The sequence below is a fragment of the Musa acuminata genome, chromosome BXJ2-4, assembly GCF_036884655.1.
Source record: "Musa acuminata AAA Group cultivar baxijiao chromosome BXJ2-4, Cavendish_Baxijiao_AAA, whole genome shotgun sequence".
Classification (NCBI taxonomy): domain Eukaryota; kingdom Viridiplantae; phylum Streptophyta; class Magnoliopsida; order Zingiberales; family Musaceae; genus Musa; species Musa acuminata.
In genome coordinates this window covers 2,576,771-2,594,659 of record NC_088341.1, presented here as the reverse complement: position 1 = coordinate 2,594,659, position 17,889 = coordinate 2,576,771, and the positions used below count along the sequence as shown (strand labels likewise).

The 17,889-nt window shown below is 41.2% G+C and overlaps 2 protein-coding genes across 2 annotated transcripts; both read right to left on the bottom strand.

Annotated features, from left to right (window-relative positions):
- Positions 1–5,049: 5,049 nt before the first annotated feature.
- LOC135609469 (uncharacterized) lies at positions 5,050–9,592 on the bottom strand. The gene is made up of 4 exons (XM_065102775.1): positions 9,337–9,592; positions 8,999–9,243; positions 6,718–6,825; positions 5,050–5,325 (listed from the first exon to the last, which is right to left on the bottom strand). Exons 1-4 carry the CDS (start codon positions 9,467–9,469, stop codon positions 5,203–5,205), a joined length of 609 nt encoding a protein of 202 aa, XP_064958847.1. The 5' UTR covers positions 9,470–9,592; the 3' UTR covers positions 5,050–5,202.
- Positions 9,593–12,867: 3,275 nt separating this feature from the next.
- LOC135608898 (homeobox protein knotted-1-like 6) lies at positions 12,868–16,471 on the bottom strand. Its single transcript, XM_065101955.1, has 4 exons — positions 16,353–16,471; positions 16,144–16,285; positions 13,401–13,651; positions 12,868–13,326 (listed from the first exon to the last, which is right to left on the bottom strand). Exons 1-4 carry the CDS (start codon positions 16,416–16,418, stop codon positions 13,120–13,122), a joined length of 666 nt encoding a protein of 221 aa, XP_064958027.1. The 5' UTR covers positions 16,419–16,471; the 3' UTR covers positions 12,868–13,119.
- Positions 16,472–17,889: the final 1,418 nt, after the last annotated feature.

Below are 17,889 nucleotides of genomic sequence, written 5' to 3'. Positions count from 1 at the left end.
CCGGGATAAAGTGTGATTTCTTCATAATTGTTTCTTATGTAAAGATCGAGGTTGGAGGATCTCTCGAATCGATCTCTCTGATGCTTAAGGTAGTACTAAGTTCCATATTTCTTTTTTTCTCTCCTTTAATCTAGAGCTAAAGACGTATTTTTATCCTAACCTTGAGGAAAAAGAATATCTTATAAAGATCATGTAGAGAAGACAATTCATAATCGACCCAAATTGCCTTATGATTTTATGAGAATATTCCTATGAATATTTCGTAGAAGGGCTGGTTTGTAACTGATCCAAACTACCTTTTGGTATTTCGATAATATTCTTTTGAATATTCTACGAGGGAGTTAGTTCATAACCGACCCGATGGTAATATTACGTATAGAAGTCGATTTGTAATGGATCCGAACTGCCTTTTAGTATTCTAGGAATATTTTTGTAAATTTTTTATAAGGAAGATAGCTCGACAACTCGATAACTTGGCAACTGGGTAATTGACCCGAGTTGCCTTTTGGGCTTTCATCTTTGTGAACAAAAGAGTGTTGGCCTGATATAGCATTGCCATGGTGAATGATGACTAGCTGATTTTATATTCCTTGTCAACTAGTAATTTAGATGGATTATATAATAATAAAAGTATATAAATATAGCCTTAACAATTAAGCTTTCTAGCTCTCATCTGTGGCTCTATAAATAAATGAGTTTTATCATGGGAAAAAGTAAGAAAGAAAAATAATATAAAGACTTATTTATAAGAAATAAAAAAAATTAGTTTCTCTTGCTCTTTTTGTTAGGATTTTAACGACACTAAGAGGTGTGGGAGGGGAGGAGGGGTGAATTAGTCATATAGTAAATATTAATCAAATTTAAAACCCAATTAAATTTTAATCAAATTTAACCAAATATTAGTGTGAGTGTAGTGAATGATAATAAGTAAGCAATCAAAATTAAAAGTCACAAGTAAGAGATGAAATGCAAATTAATTTATAGTGATTCAGTCTTCCCAACTTATGTTTATTCTTCATTCCTCTTCCTTCGAGACCATTTACTACCAATCTTCTTTTGAATGAGCGAAGATCAATAACTTTTGTTACAACTTTTCTTCTTTTTATAGGCTTAGGAGAGATCCACCGCACTAACTCTTTTACAAGAGATCTCTCACCTCCTATAACTTAGTATCACAGCTAAACTCAAAAGGAAGAAAGAGACTCAAACAATCCTCAAAGAGAGAGCCACAACACTTCACAAATATATGAATTGATGCTCTATCAACTAAACTTAAGTGGAGTATTTATAGGCTCTAAAAAAGACTTCAAGTATAGAATCAAAAATTTTGAGATACGGGTGATGCTATCGTTGACATTGGGTGGTACCGCCATCATAACTTTTGACATCATAATTTTATACTCTAATAGTACTACCACCGTAAAATTTGAAATGGACAGTATTACCGTGCCCTAAGTGGTACTACCGTCATCAAGCACAAAAAGTGTTTGCCAACTAACTCAAGCGATGCTATCACTTGGGCTTGACAGTGCCATTGCCCAAACTTACTTTAGGCCACTAGTTTAATCATCTAATGGGCCCAATTCAACCTAACTTTAAGCCCACCGACTTTCTTGATAAGTTGGTATTGTTTTAGCCAAATACCAACTTAAATTGACCTGAAATGATTTTGAAAGACTTTAATAAATCAATCACATATCTAGTATATTTATGGAAGTTTCAACACATTGCATGCTTTTTTGCCATGTTGTCTGATCTTTTGGAATAACATCATTTTTTCCTTTGGTATATTGGTCATTTTATTGAAATATTAACTTTTCCATAACATCCGATCTTCAGGCACACTACCTGAATATATAAAATGAAATCTGATATCCGATGCGTTGACTAATTCTTTGGCTCGATATGTATTTTTTGACACAATTTCTCAACGCATGTCCTACTCTCCTACTCGATGGTTGGCCCTTCAGTAGTCCAAGTCCATAATCAAAATATATTTTACGTCACTTATCTGAAGAGAATATTACTCCAATAAACTCATTGATTGATTTTTTCATAGGAAAAAAAAAGAAAAAAGAAAAGTGTAGAGACTTGTCTACAAGAAATAAAAATTTTATTTTTCCTCTTTTCATCTCTCAATTCTTTTTCTCTTACTCTCTCTATGTCATCTTTTCTTTTCCTCATTATAAACTAATAAAATTTCAAGATAAAAGGATAATGAGAGATTTGGAAGAAGAGAACAATGCCATATTGGCCATCATCTCCGTGTAGCACAGTCACCCTTGTCGTTAGCAAGGTAAAATAGGTGACGGGCAACCCACATGCCCTCTTTATCGCTAGCAAGCCTCCTCGTCGTTGATCATGGGTGAGGAAAGAGGAGACAATGGGTCTGATGAAAGGAGGCGACGATGATGCAGGGAAGCAAGCCCCGCTCATCATCGATCACAAGATAAGAAGGAGATGGTGATGTATATGACGAAGGAAAAAGATAGAGGTAATATAAGAAGACGAGCCCTCATGCTATTGGTCATGATTGAGGAAGGAGGTGGCGATGAATCCGACAAAGACATGAGTAAAATAAGATTTTCACGTAATAAGAAATGCTTTATAAAAATTTTTAGAACTTGAGGTGCTCTATAAAAATTTTTCAGAGTTAAAAGGTTTTTCTTCAAAAATTCACCCTAATTTTAACCTTAATAACATGCAATATAAATTCTTCATACTGTAGTTATTTGCTTTATGCTAAAACTAAGATCAAACATCACATTTACGGAAGAATTAAAATAACATAAACAGTATAAGAGCGCACACGCTTACACGTACGTACGGAACGCACCATGTCAGTACAACGAAACAGAGTTCAGTCCGATACGGCTTATTGCACGCACTTGCATCTCTCATCACGTGCATGCATCCTCGGCGCATGCAACGTACGAACGCAGCTCGCACCGCTTGCAGAAGTGTAAGCAGATTCAGCACTCTGCTCATAACATGATGACACATTACGGACGCAGCAACACAACCAAAGCAGACAATGACGTATTACTAAGAAACAAAAGCATAATCTGCTTCCATCTGCCTTCTGCTTCAGTGTGGCATTTGCTTGCCCAGAAGAACAGAGAGGAAGAAGAAGAAGAAGAAACAAGAGTTGCAGATGACTCGGTCCAAGAAAACCAGGATTCGATATTATAGTGATAGCTAAAAGTCTCCATCAAAGTAGAAAGGGGGCTTTGAACTTTCGAAGATAAATCTCGTTGGTACCCTACAAAGACACTCTCTCCAGCCCACTTAGCTCCTGTTCCTTGTTTCAGTACACGGCTATTTTGTGACCCCTAGAGAACAGTACCTTTTCCGCAGACCTGAAAAGGAGAAGAAAGTACTCTATTCCCAAGAAAAAAAAAGAGAAGTCATGAATTAGAGAGCACAGTGGAGGAATAGACATTTGTATAACAACAAATGAGACCTAGGGGAGCTGCAGCAGTCTGGATTCCAGCCTGTGATGCTGTCACACACAGTGTCAGCTTCTCTTTCTTCAAACCTGTCCTTCAAACGTTTATACTTACGATGAGCCAGATGCAGAGAGACAGCCTGAGTCGTCTTGTTCGCTTTGAGCTCCGAGTGATCAATCCCCTGCAACAGGAGCGGAAACACATGAGCTGATGCCTTTTTGCATTCATGTATATGTTCATTAGGAGGACTAGTGGAACAAACATTCCATCATTCACATAGTACGCAACCAACGCCTCCTTCACACTTTGTACTTTGTTCCAAGAAGTCATAAATTATCACCATTATGAATAAAGATTATACCATTTGGTCCCTTTGGATCATTAAATGATGTGTGGTAAAAGCTAATGAGCAGCGGCAAGAGTGCATGGAATGGCGTGGGAATTGCCATGTGAAGCTGTCCTCTGCTTTGGTGTTACATCGCTGTCTATGTCGAAGACATTCTTGAAGAAGAGTTGGATCTTATCAACAGCAGAAAGTGACTGAGAAGGTAAGAACAGCTAAGGGAGGCTTTCGCTTTGTGTTGCATTTGTACCCTAATGATAGGCACCAGTGAAGTATGATTCCAAGAAGAAAAAGGGAGCTCCATGCTAAGGGCCAAACTCCAAGCTGCTTGCTTCGTCAGTGAAGTACTACGCCACTGATCTGATGATATCGGAGATTAAGCAGCACAATCGAGGTAGTGTCTGACATGATGATATAAGAGATTCCTTGTCAAAATTTCTTCAATCATACGATATACCTCTCTCTCTCCCTCTCTCTCATAGTCCAGCAAAACTCTGCGAGTCAAAGAAAACTGCTGTTCTTAGCACTGGTAAGCCACCTTAAATGCAGAGAGGAGGAAACCTTACGGAGATTCTCACGACTTACATGTTTTACCCTAGCAATTGTCGCCCGGTGAACAGGATTCCACAATCTTTTGTCGCCTGTAAGGGTGGATGATTGAAAGCACGTGTTTCATGTCCCCTGGAACGAACCGCGCTTTTAGCCATGGCTTCAAGCTCTCCGACGAGGAAGAGGGGTCCTCCGGCACCCTCGCAAACCCACATGGTGGTGGCGCCGCCGTCGTAGTCACAAGATCGAATCTTGCGATGAATGGTCCCTCCCTCTATAAGCACATTGTCCCTGATGGGATTGGATGTCGGTGGGACGACGCTCTGCAACATCCCCTAGTTGGTTCTAGCCTCGTCTGTTATCCCGAGATGGATTGGTTTCGAGATGCCCCTCCTATACAAAGACCAATGTTAGAGCTCAACTCTGGATGTAGTTCTTTTTGTGATCAAGTGGGTCAAGAAGGAGGAGATAGAATCCGACCTCAATTATTGTGCTCTATTTTACCTTTTATAATAAATCTCTCAAGAAACTTACTATCAAAGAGAATATTACATATTTCACGTAACAAAGAACATATTCAAGGCTTTCGCGTACCAAAAAATAATTATTACGCCAAGTGTCGAGTCTTTTGGTCTCTTCTACTAACTAATATGCCATGTCTCGACCTCATATCCTAACACACAATTCGGAGTGACACACACAAACACGGAGCTGAAGTACAGCAGCATAAACACCATAAGAAGAATTTGTCTGACGAAGCTGTCTCAGCAGCCAGAACTAAAAATTTACAGGAGGCCACAGAATATTACAGGCATATTGGTCTTATTGACATCTTGGGATTGATTGAAACGTAAAGGTGATTTAGATCACATGAGATGCCACCTGAGATATCCTTTCATCCTCTAATAGTGTGTAAGGATCTATATAAGGTGGTGGCGATACTGGTACCTTGCTGGCGTCAGGCAGGAAACTTGGTCCAAGACACTGCAGGCAATACAGTAAGCACATCATTATTTACTTTCAAGTATAATGCACCAAATCAAAAAGGCATTTCAAGAATTGATCCAAAATCTTAAATCATGAACTGAATTACAATGGAATTATATGTTAGTATCAAGATATCATAATATCAAGCATTTACAGCAATGATATGATGTGTGTCTTATGATAATACCAATAAGTAGGATAGGTTCAAGATACAGCCCTTGGTCGTCCAAGTTAGCTCTTATATGCATCTGCATACTTGTATGCATATAATTCAGAATGAAAGCGTTTACAATGAAGAAGAAACTATTTTTTCTTTCTCATTATCCTGCTCTGAAAGGGAGACATGGTGTTGACATACCTTCAAAGCAGGAATGGAACCACATGCTGCTGGCTGAGCAAGCATGGCCCCTGGAATTAAAAAGATCCCCCATTATGGGAGAACGACAATAACCGTCTTTGTTGTCCCGCCAATTGGTGGCCCTAATGACCACCGATCACAGTAACTCTCTTTGTTGCCACTTGAATTGGTGGCCTTTATGACCACCAATCTGTCAGTACCTATAGCATTGTTCACTACAGTAAATTTAGATGTCTAAACTTTACAATTTCTCTAACAACAGAAGTCCTGATATGGGCTCCCTAGTTGTGTGGACCTGCCTACCATAGTGGAGTGTTATTTCTTTTCGAGAACTGCCTTAGGCGCTAAGAAATTTGCCAAGAAAGCCATACCTATTGACAGCTGGTGCAAATGAAATCCTCCTTGAGAGTATAAGAAAAGGTCTCAAAACTATATGAAACCACAACTAATCTGCTTGATTTGATTTGAGATACTAAAGCAACCATACTAATCAAAGAGGGAAAACAAATTGCTAGATTACAAGAAACAGGTGACCCAACCTTTTCCCTGTACTGTGTTTCGTTAATTTATAGTTCTTAGTATGTTATGGATCAAAGACAACAAGCTGTAAATCAGTCGCATCTAAGAGATTCATTTTTCTCAACCAAAAATATTAAATCAAATTTCTATTAGATGTATAATCGATGACTGTTCTCATTATTTCTAGGAAAATCTCTCTTCTAAAAGTTACTTGTTTCTGTCTCGTTAATTAGCATAAAGCATTTATGCCACACTAAATGCCCCCCTAGATATTTTTGTCAGCCACTGCAATTACAATTAGATTATGTGGTTGATGTACTATCTGCTGCATACTTCTATAACATATTACTTGCTAGATTTTGAGCTTTCCAATACTTGGAATTCCTCAAAAAGGTTTTGAAACAACCAGTCAAGATTCCCATTTATTCTCTAATTGCATGCATAAATAGCATAATCTTGCGAAGTTGCAGAACAAAATGGAAAGGAAGAACAGGAAGAGATCAAGGTCTTACAATGTATAGACACAAAATGAAGCCAACGGTAATCAGGATCAGAGGCCAAAACCCCAAAAAGAATGTTCCACCGATAGTTAGCAGCAGTTTAGCCCTTGGAATTAGTCCCTGAGTGACAAAAACATGCATTATTATATACAATGATGGAAAATGGTCTACAAATAAGCAGCATCAACAAACAACTTTCAAATGAAGATCAGCATTTTGGCAAAAAATCTGCAAGTAAAAACAACGAAAATACAAGGCTACAAGCAAAGATCAGTTCATGGATAATTGAAGATACCATAGCAACATCAGATACAGTAAACATTGTCATAACTGATTTGCATGACAAATTTCAAGAACATAGTAGCTAAAATGGAGATGAAATCTAAGATGAATAATAGAAAACACATGAAATAATAGCAAGTTGATGGGACTAATTACAGATTACCCCCTATACTTGGACTCTCATAGTATTGCGGTCCCCTGTATCTAAAAAAATTACATTGGACTCCCTATAGTTATAAAAGTGAAAAAATTTATTTTATTTTTCTTAATATCGTTGGCTGCACTGATGAAAGACACAGCATGTGACATCGCGTGCTACATTGGTGCGAAATCTATAGACAAAAAATTAATTTCAACGATGACGGGGCCGCTGCTTCTGTGACAATGTGTTGATGGCGTTGTTGTCGCTACGACCATTATGGCATCGAAGCCTGTCGATAAGGACCTTAGGCACTCCTTTGTCTACATTGGTTACCCTGAGGTAAATGTCAACGACTCTGTAGAGATCATCATGGTCAGGCCTGGCAAAATCTGAAACAGCTTCCTAATTAACTTTTCCATGGGCAAGTTTTTGTCTTTGGCAATCTTTTGGAGGAAACCATCGATTAGCTTGCCACTCTCAGCTTGGAGCTATGGGAGGCAGAGGACAACCTACCTCGAAGTCCATATTCTCGGTAGACCGAGACCTCTCACAACGAAGCTTCTCTTTGGGTGGACTTGCTGCTGGGCTCTATCGTTAAAGCAGGAATTCCTCTAACATGGCCACCACTATATCGACCTCCTACAGCATACCACTCGAATTTGAGTTGAGTGAAATCAGAAGACCATCAACAGATGCCTCCTCTAGTTGCAGTCCAATTCACCTGGCCAATTCCATCTTCAATGATGTCGAAGCGTGGAGTATGTTGCGGCCTTAAGAAGCTTGAGCAGAAAACTACATGAAACAGAGCTCTTTTTTGGTGGGGAGTAAGCTCACTATCTTTTCCATTAGCAACCTGTGCTTCATGGTGACTTCTTTGCGAGACTACAGAAGGAGTCATCAACTTCTAGTTCGTTTTATTGATCATGATGAACACTACAGAGTTGTCGACATCTACCTTGGGACCGGAGAGTGAACCGGAGTGTCAGGCTTGTAGACAGATGGAGGCGAAGGAGGAGGAGCTTCAAAGGAGGTGGCGGAGGAGCAGGCCAGCTTGTTTTAAAGGATAAGCAATGCAGTAGAGAGCAGGGTGGCACTCACAGATGCACCGAAAGATGGATTGGAACATGGTGGAGCCGATGGCGACACCCTCATCAGAGTGGTGGACACGAAAGTAGGCGTTAGAGTCGAAGCTAGCAAGGTGGGGCACTTCAGGGCCGATGTGAATAAATGAGTGTCCAGGGCCCTCGTCAACAGGCTCCGACACCACAGTGGCTGCAGCGACAGCGATGTCAATAGACAACCATCGCCACTAAAATTATCTTTTTGTCTATCAATTTTGTGACAATCCAGCACATGATGTTATTTGTTGTGTCTTCCGTCAGTGCAGCCAACGGTGTTAGGAAATATAGTGCAGCCAACGGTGTTAGGAAAGATGGGATATTATTTCACTTTCATAATTATGAGGATCCCAATATAAATTTTTTAAATACAGAGACCATAATACTATGAGAGTCCAAGAACAGGAGATAATCTGTAATTAACCTCATTTTGATGGGTGAGTTATTTTTTGTTTTCAAAAGGGTAAGAATGATATTAATAAAAATGACAAAGATAATATTGCACAGACACAGTCGCGTAGGGACAAAAAGAAAATAGCAAAAAAGGCCTATGAAAGCCAGCATTCAGAGACAAGAACCTAGCAACATTTAGGATCAGAGTACTGATCACTACGAACATCGCCCAGGCTGCGTTGTTGACAAGTCAGTACAAATTCTGTGAAAAACATTTCTCTTTCCTACCAAGCCATCGACGAATGATAAAAACCTAATTAATGATAGGGAATATGATGAGTGGGAAATGAGTCTTAACCTCGAGGCCCTCGCTGTTCAACGACATAGACCGTTCCCTCTGGTTCGATGTCGCCTTGTCGAAGGCTGCCCACGCCACATCGTTCCGTTTCGTCTGCCCCCTTCTTCTATCCGCACGGTTGCTGATCTCTTCCTCGGACTCCAACGACCCGATCGTCCCACCATCGCTGTCCTCCAACAGAGACGTCGGGTTCATGCCCCTCCGCTTCAGCTCCTTCATGAACAACGACTCCGGCGGCTCCTCCCCTGTTCCATCGCCCCCAAAAGAGGAAAAAGGGAAAACATTAAGCCACCTAGAACATGAAATTTCTGGAAATAGAATTCCGGTAGTCCGCGAACCATTTGGCTCGCCGCCGTCCTTCCGGAGGCAGCAGCGGAGGGGGATGGTGGAGACCCGACGAGGGAGCGGGGCCAACAGCCGGAAGCGGAGTGTGGGCGAGAAGCTGGATCTGGCGAACTGGAAAGTTGCCATCTTTGCCTTGTTCTTTTCTTCGACGAGCGGAAGACATGGGGGGGAAGCGGGCGGGCGAAGAAAGAGGGGTAGTTGCGAGGTCAGGTCACCTCCATGGGCGGTGAGCTCACTCGCAATAAAAATAAAAGACAGAGGAATGGCGAAAGGTTGTTAACGGATAAGAGCGAAGCGAGGAGGATTCCGCTCTGCCGTACTGACCCAATCACAAAACAGCCAGAAGCAGCACATGATCTGCTCCTGTTGTGGTGGTCCCCATGCATGCCATTAGACGGAGCGGAACGTCAATTCAGTGATATAAAGTGAGGCAATATATGGGCTCCCAATCGGGGAGTCACCCTCCCCGCGACTGGACACGAGATGTGGGCCTCATGGGTGGGCCCACTGTCGGCGGCCATTGGCAGGGCACAGGGGAAAGTCTAGCTAGCTGACTTAGCTTCAACTCAACCCTAACATCAACCGATCACACAGGCTACAAAGCTATTGTGGATGTTGCAATATATGCACCTCTCTTGCTCTAGAGTTGCTTTGGCCTAAAATTCGGCACCCATTCCCACTCCACAAATGATGAAACGTAGCTCAAATCCTGCCATCAGATGTTCTTTAGATGTATCTGATGTCGCCATGTTGATTCACAAACATCAGGCAACATAGCACCTCAACCTGTAATTCTTCCCAAACAGCTTCTCATTCATTTCCAGTTGTTTCTGCCAAACCGTCACATAGATCTTTGCCGAAGACCCTCTCATCCCCTATAAAATAACAAGGTGTCATATATAATAACAATCACTTGATGCGACAGTATATGCAGATTACTACATGGTTAACTTTGATGCCCTGAAGTCGAATAACCAAAAAGGCATAAAGAAGATATGGACGTCCAAATTGTACATAAATTCTAGACCAATATTTTCATCTACCTGTCACCGCGAAGCGTATTGATTCCTAATCCGGCTCGATCGCCTCACTGGAGTCATGGCATCTTCATCTTTAGAGCCCTTAAGAGAAATTTTATGAAATGTTAGTTTCAACATGTTTTATTTATAACACTAACAGAATAGCAACTAACCACACATACTCTTTTAAAACGAATTAATCTGTAAGCCGTAAAACTTCCATAGAGGACTGAAGAAGGCAGTGTAAAGTTCTTTCTCGATCTTCTTCCTTCACAGCTTGAGGAGGATGCACAAGCTTGTTTCCCAGCCAGGGCTTATAGCCGATAGATAGACATCACCGTATCCTTTGCCGCTACCAGGAAATGAGCTAGAGTTGATCAGCTCTGATGTTGATCTTGCATATGTAGGTCCAAACCTTCACTTCTGATTCAGATCGAAGGTCAACAAGATGGTGGTCACAGTCACAATCAGAAACAAACTAATCACAGCTTGATTCAGAAGATCATCCCTTTGTACATTTCTTTATTCTTAGATGATTCAAGGCTATTATAATTATTATTATCTTCAACAGATCCACAAACACTTCCACCTAAACTCTCAGCCTCCATATACATAGTAAACTGTAAGTTCATGTCATCCCCTTGGTTATCAGCAGCCTCAAGTTCACCAACAAAATCATAACAGTTTTTGTGAACTTTTTCAGATACTTCTCCATTCTGATCTTTGGAGTTGATGTAGATTTTTGGTTCCTTGTTTTCTGACCCACTGCCGATCACCTTGACATCACTCTCATACTCCTCAGAACTATCATATTCTTCAATATGTTCTGAAACCACACTTTGGATTTCCCTCCTCCTCGACCCAAAATCTGCAGGAATATCTTCTTTCACATGTTCAGAGCCATTGCCCATTTCTGTCAACCCCTCAGTTGTTTCCTTCTCCTTATTTTCTTCAGTTGCTGGCTCAATTACATGGTTTAGATTATCCTGCCCTCCAGTTAGCTCTGCTTCATTACTACTGACATCAAGATCTCGACCTGCATCCAATATTCTGTTAGCCTCTTCTTTATCGTTACCTGCATGAAGACCTTGATCCACATCTGAGGCTGTAGAGGTCGAAAGATCAATCAAACGAAATCTTTCTTCGGAAGGAGAAACAAGAACAGCAAAACTAGACATGTAATTGACCCACCAGTACTTCCTAACACTAGGAAATTCTTATAAGCAAGTGCAGCCAATTAAGGACTTGGAAGTACCTCTCAAAATTCCTTTAAGCAAGAATGAAGGTGAAACCATTCCAGAATATCGTTAGTGTATATAGAGGCATGTGATTGCTAGAAAAACCAAGAGAAGTGGAGCAACTTTAGGCCTAGCACAAGTGTAAGGCACCACATCATTGCTTCTTTTTCTGCTCCTGGATTAAGGTCTGGCTTCTGGCTTCTCGAAGAGGCGGGGGATTCTTCCTTATTATGCTGACCCAAAGGTTCTGCTTCTTCAGAGACCTCCTCAAACGAAAACAAGGGATCCAAAAGTTCATTATCAATACCAACCTTGAAAAAGTCGATTCTTTTACTGAAGACGGGGATTCGACTTGTAATGAAGGAATCGAGGCCGCACAACAATCCTAGAAGATGGCGATACATAGGGAGCGAGTGCACATTAATGGTTCTTGATTTGGCAATACCCTTTTTTTTCTCCTTGGAGTGGCCACGGCTCCCTCGTTGATGATTCTTGATTTCGTAGATCCCTTTTCTCGCATTGGAATGATCAAAGCTCCCTCGATAATCAAAACCCATTCTGGAATTCAGCCAATTCTCATGTATCTCCGACGCAAACCGACAGCTGCAGCCAGTGGCTCGTTCAGGAACTCTACCTTCCCTCCCTAGCAACTCGAATGAAACAGAAGACCTGACGAACTCGTTCCTCTCCATTAGAATCTTCCTTAACGACGACACAGCCACGGTTTCGGAAGCAGCAAAAGTCAGTGGCGGCAGCGCGGCATTCTTGTAACCATGAATTCATCGGCGAAAATCTAAAGATATCCGCCTTTAAAAGACGCGGACCCCTCTCGTTCTCGACGTTCTCATTCGGAACAAGAGAAGACGGCGGTGATGGCATTACTACCAGCAAGATGAAGGCGAACTATCAAGAAAAGAAAACTAAACATGGAAGGGAAAGGGTGGTGGTCGTCCCGTACCTGCTATCTTGGGGAGCGGCGGTGGGGGATCAGTCATGCATTCGCAGTTGACGCTGGAGGTCGGATGAGATAGAGGATATGGCCATTGCCTCCGCTTTCATATATGGATCGATTAGATACTCAAACAGAGCAGAGGTCTGAGGGACAAAGATTTGGGGCTTTGGCGATGCACGGGGCAACTAAAGCATCTATATATATATATATATATATATATATATATATATGTATTTACCTATAACATATTTATTTAACATCACAATATATCCTCTTTTCACATGATATATTCTAACAAAATAAAAAGAAAAAATCTAAAGCACCTGCGAACACATCCCCTTTGCTACATCCATAAAAACAAGTGAAAGAGCAGAAATTGACCATAGCATCTCTTGCAACAATTGAATAGAAGAGAAGAACGTGGCTGGAGGGTCGAAATTATAATAGATGATACAAGTTGTCCATGATGAAACAATATCATGATATGGTAATGCAGTCCTATGATACTTGTACACCACACACCTCTTCCCATTTCGTCTGCTCGAGCCAATTGCATCATGGACTATCTCAAGGTCCCAGGCGATACAGGTCATCTCCCATGAAGTACTGCCCATCCATGTAAAGAGCAGTGTTAGGTGCATGGTATCCATCCATCACCACGAACTGCATGTCTTCTGATGGTTTCCAGTGCCTCTTCCTCTGATTTATGAACCAGTTGTTGATCTGCTTCAGATCAAGTCCAGTAGCTTCTGCTAACGCCACCTTCTGAGTCTCCTGTTCATGGTTACATCCTGTGAGACATTTGTTCTTGTCGACTGTGCCTCAACCATGAATGGAGTAGCACTTACCGAAGGATATGGCCACTTGTAATGCAGCTCCCACCAGTTCAGCAACTGCTGCCGAGCGTCCTTCGGCAGCTTCCCTTTCTTCTTCTTCTTGGACAGCTCTTGCCTGAGGCTGCTCAAATATCCACTGTACTTCTTCAGAAGATGGTGCTTCAGCTCTCGGTCTTCAGCAGACGCCACGAGCTCAGGGGGTTCAGCATTGTCAGTGTTTCCATCTTGGTCATCTCCAGAGGAACAAACTCCAAACTTCTCAGCTGTATGATTGCAGTAAAACAAGCAAAGTCATCTAACGAGATAAATCTAACACTTATAAATTTGCTAGTAAAGATCTTCACTTCATCATGCGGAATCCCAAATATATTGTTCTTGGACTTGAAATAACCTACACCGTAATGAAAACCTTTTCCTCGATGACTGCAGGAAATAACGGGCATTCTGATAAATGCATGAATTTATATGTGATAATATGTACCAATAAGAACCCAAGTTAGAAATGTAAGAAACCTTGATCTGTTGATGTCAAAAATCTTTTGACAGATCAAACCAAAATGATATGTTAATTGTATATCCAACATCAAGTGTGAGGGCCAAAACTGAGTGTTAGTAAATGGACATGTGCAAAGTGTATTTTCTTATTTCTTTGGGTTAAAGAACAGAAAATGAGTGGTGTAAATATACTTATCACATCTAATACATATGTAAGAAAAGAATTATGAATATGAAGTATATTAGTTCAAAATTAGGGATATATCCATCGATTAACTACACAGTTCTCATGTATAGCACGCGGTAACTTAGTACACAAAATCAATCTGCCAGGAAACCTTCAAAGGCACTCAATTGAGTGCTCAAGGTTAACTACCAAACTGTGGATTCATGCTAAAACAGATAGGTTGGTATGCATAATAATCAGAGGAATGAACTATTATGGTTTCGAAATGATTTTTGATAATTCTCACCCACCTACAAGAATTATAGTTTTACAAAATGAACTAAAATTCTTCAAAGATTTGTCTCATATTTTGTGCAACAAAATTTCGATAACAGGGTGGTTTTTCATTGACCTATGAGTTACTCAAACGATCTCTCGAGGAGGAACATCTAGGTTTACTAAAAGCTGGAACAAGAGGAAGATTTGATGGAGATCCAACCTTCATCTAGCAGAAGGATTATGTGGTCTAATTACTCAAAGCTACAAGTGTCGAACAGCCTGAGATCACACACAGCATTTTGAATCCTGACCTATGTTGAAGATGAAGGTGCAAAGAAAAAATAAAATACTCAAGAAAACTGATATAGTATTTAAAAACAGGAGGATTGACAAGAACACTTACAAGATACCAAATGCACACACTCTTTATATATTTTATTTTATGAATTATGGTCCTATTTATAGGGCCTAGTGATAACCACTCTATAACTACTAGATCATGAGGTAGTTATTGAAACCACCTTATAACTACTAGATCATGATTGAAGTAGTTATTGAAATCACCCTGTAACCCTGTAACTACTAGATCATAATAATTACTTACATAACTATGAATCAAATCTCAACAATCCAACCACCAACTAGCTATTGAATTCATTTCATATTGCTACCAACTAGCTGAGATCGTAGTTCTGATAAACCTCAGCTAAAAGGAGACCTTTCTCACTTGCGTTCTGAAGCAGAAAGGCTTAATCAAATTATGTTCTCAATCTATAAATCAAACCCTACGGGTTTGGGCAGAAAGGAAGGCATTCTGATGCATTTGCAATGCATTCTACCCCACTGTATCTTAAATAAAGACAAGCAACTTTACTATAACGTGTTGTCGCTCCATTTGTAGGACGGAATTCTGAGGAAAAAAGGAAGTACTAGTAAGACAGGTCGTAGAAGTGAAAACCATTGGAAAACAAACATAAATTGATTAAAGAAGCATCTTATGCTCGCTATATATTAAGGAACATATACATGGCAAAGTCTAGAGAGAGAGAGAGAGAGACAAGATGGCTGTAATATAATACGAGGGGGAATGATGGAGCGATTTTTCTCGATGTAGGAGTCAAGGTGCCTCCTTGGAACCCTAAGATCACCCTCGTCAGCACTCAAAAAGCGAGCTTTATGGACACCAATCTCTGGCTTCTCTCATCCTCCGTATCCCTAAATATTCACAAAATATACTACTACTATTTCGTATGTACAAGTCATATGCAAGAGATCCGCTAGATGGAAGGGAGCCGTCTCTAAAGAAGAAGCAACAGAGATCAAACTATTTAACTGTTTGGAATAGCTACTAACTCACCAATTTAGCTCAAGAACCTTTCTGCTAAAGACCATTATGCTATAGGCTTACAGAGATATTGTAAGACTCTAATAAGAACTGAGAAGAGCTGGTTGACTAATAATTAGATGAGAAACCATAGAAGATCTCTCGTTCCAGTCTTGCGTGAAAGAAGGGATTCTCCTCGTAAGATGCACGTACTTCGCCTTCTGACATACGGCAGTAGGTGCACCTCGGCCTTGCACCGTTGAAATCTTCAGTCAGTCCGAGGCCTCATGCTGCTTTAATGCCGCTCATCTTCTCCGTGAGGAGAGAGGCTTAACAGGACCGAAATCAAGTAAGCACCAAGTGTGCTGTACCTTCCATTTCATGGTTGTCTCACTTTAGCAAGATTTAAGGAGTGTGACTGTAATGGCGAGGGAAGCAAGAAGAATACAGGTTAACAAGTACCAATAGTAGCAAAGTGGTGCTTGCACTACCAGCGGACGAGATGCGAACGGAGCCGGTGGTGAGGGCAAGGGAATTGAGCTGAGATTCCATCATTCGGAGGAACTCCATGGCCTCTTGCAGTGGCCTCGTTAGCTCTTCCCTGTACTTGATGAGCATCTCATTGTATGCCTCCTGCAAGGAAACATTACTTAGATTTAGGCAACCAGAAAGGTTGCAGAGGTCTAAGGATGTTAGTCACCATGAACTGATCGAGCTCCGGATCTGTCGGTGAGTCACGGCAGATAAAATTCGCCCGCTGTCTCATTTCTAACTCTTGAGCCACGGCCGAGAGCCGAGCTACCACCTCGGGCGGAGCTCCGACCTGTACCGAACGGTTAACAAGAGAGTGATCAGAAGTACGTTGTGAGGTTTTTAACTAGAAGTGGAGGTCGTGCCTTTTGGCAGTCAATGTAAGCAGCGAGGAGGCTGGAGTACTGAGGGTGGGAGACGATCTTGGCCTTGATGGCGTCCACATCGCTCGGGGGTAAGTGGGAGGAGGAGGAGGAGGCTCCGTCGTGTGTGGCTTGGAGATGGGAGTTCTGGTTGTAATTGTTGCTGAGGAGGGGTACCGGGCTTGGAATGCAGCGACCTTTAGCATCTCCCGAGGGAAGTCCAAACATTGCAACTGTAGCTGCATCGACTGCAGTTTTTTCTGCAGGAGAGGTGGTGCACATCAAGCCTCCCCATAGATTTGCCCCCAGCTGAGAAAATTCCTCCATTCTCCAGCGAAAAATGGGCTTAAATTGGGATGAAACTCTGGAAAGAGAAAGTAAAGAGAAGGATGCGAGGAGACAAACCCTAGAGAAGCTTTCTAACAGCTAAAGGGAGAAGAGAGAAGAGGAGTGAAGTGGCCAAACGAGATGGGCACACCATGAGAGAGGGAGAGAGGAAGAGGAAAGGCATGGAAGTGCAACTGTGAAACCGTGGTGGTTTGCTTGTTTCACGTCAAATCAATGTAGGTGATATAGGTTTGCAGCTGTGGTAGAGACTGAGATATACGACTCAAAACCAAACAGATCTTTTCGACAGAAGCAGCAGAGTGGGAGAGAGAGATGAGCGAAGAACCAGGAACAGTTTGCAAGAGCCACAGCAAATCAACACCACGTGTGTGGGTCTCCGACGGGTTTCGTTACATTCCAAGTGGACATCGGTCCCTCTCTCTCTCTCTCTCTCTCTCGTTCTTCTTGATCACCTTCGATCATGTCACATTAGCGGCGAACCAAAGCCATGGGCAGCCCCCGCTTCTTCCCTGTCGCCCTGACATATAAAGACATGCTGTTCTTTTGTTCGTCGTTGGAACGCGCGTAACTACGATCGAACGCTGCAAAATGGCCTATGTGTGACCGAGGTGTCACACACGACTCCTCTCTCTCTCTCTCGGAACTTGGCGACTATAACTTCTCTCCTTTCCTTCACATATTACTCCGATCACAAGACATCTCTGTCTTCCGACATGAAATATATAGGGTTTGACATTTGTTTGGACGATGACAACATTTCACTTTTAACACTGATCAGATGTACACCCTCAAAACTTTGATTAGTAGATAAATAAATTATCGTCCATTTTCATTATTCAGCTATATATATATATATATATATATATATATATATATATATATATATATATATATATATATATATATATATATATATATATATATATATATATATATATATATATATATATGTTGCCGTAGGTGATTAGGATTCAGACCACATAAATAATCTCATAT

Excerpts from the sequence above, each read along its gene's own strand:
- LOC135608898 (XM_065101955.1), bottom strand. The coding sequence starts at position 16,418 with ATGAGACAGCGGGCGAATTTTATCTGCCGTGACTCACCGACAGATCCG. Across the intron at positions 16,286-16,352 it reads CGGAGCTCGATCAGTTCATG|GAGGCATACAATGAGATGCT; the intron begins GTGACTAACATC and ends GTTTCCTTGCAG. Across the intron at positions 13,327-13,400 it reads ACAAGTGGCCATATCCTTCG|GAGACTCAGAAGGTGGCGTT; the intron begins GTAAGTGCTACT and ends AACCATGAACAG.
- LOC135609469 (XM_065102775.1), bottom strand. The coding sequence starts at position 9,469 with ATGGCAACTTTCCAGTTCGCCAGATCCAGCTTCTCGCCCACACTCCGC. Across the intron at positions 9,244-9,336 it reads GGACGGCGGCGAGCCAAATG|GGGAGGAGCCGCCGGAGTCG; the intron begins GTTCGCGGACTA and ends GCGATGGAACAG. Across the intron at positions 6,826-8,998 it reads TGAACAGCGAGGGCCTCGAG|GGACTAATTCCAAGGGCTAA; the intron begins GTTAAGACTCAT and ends TTTGTCACTCAG.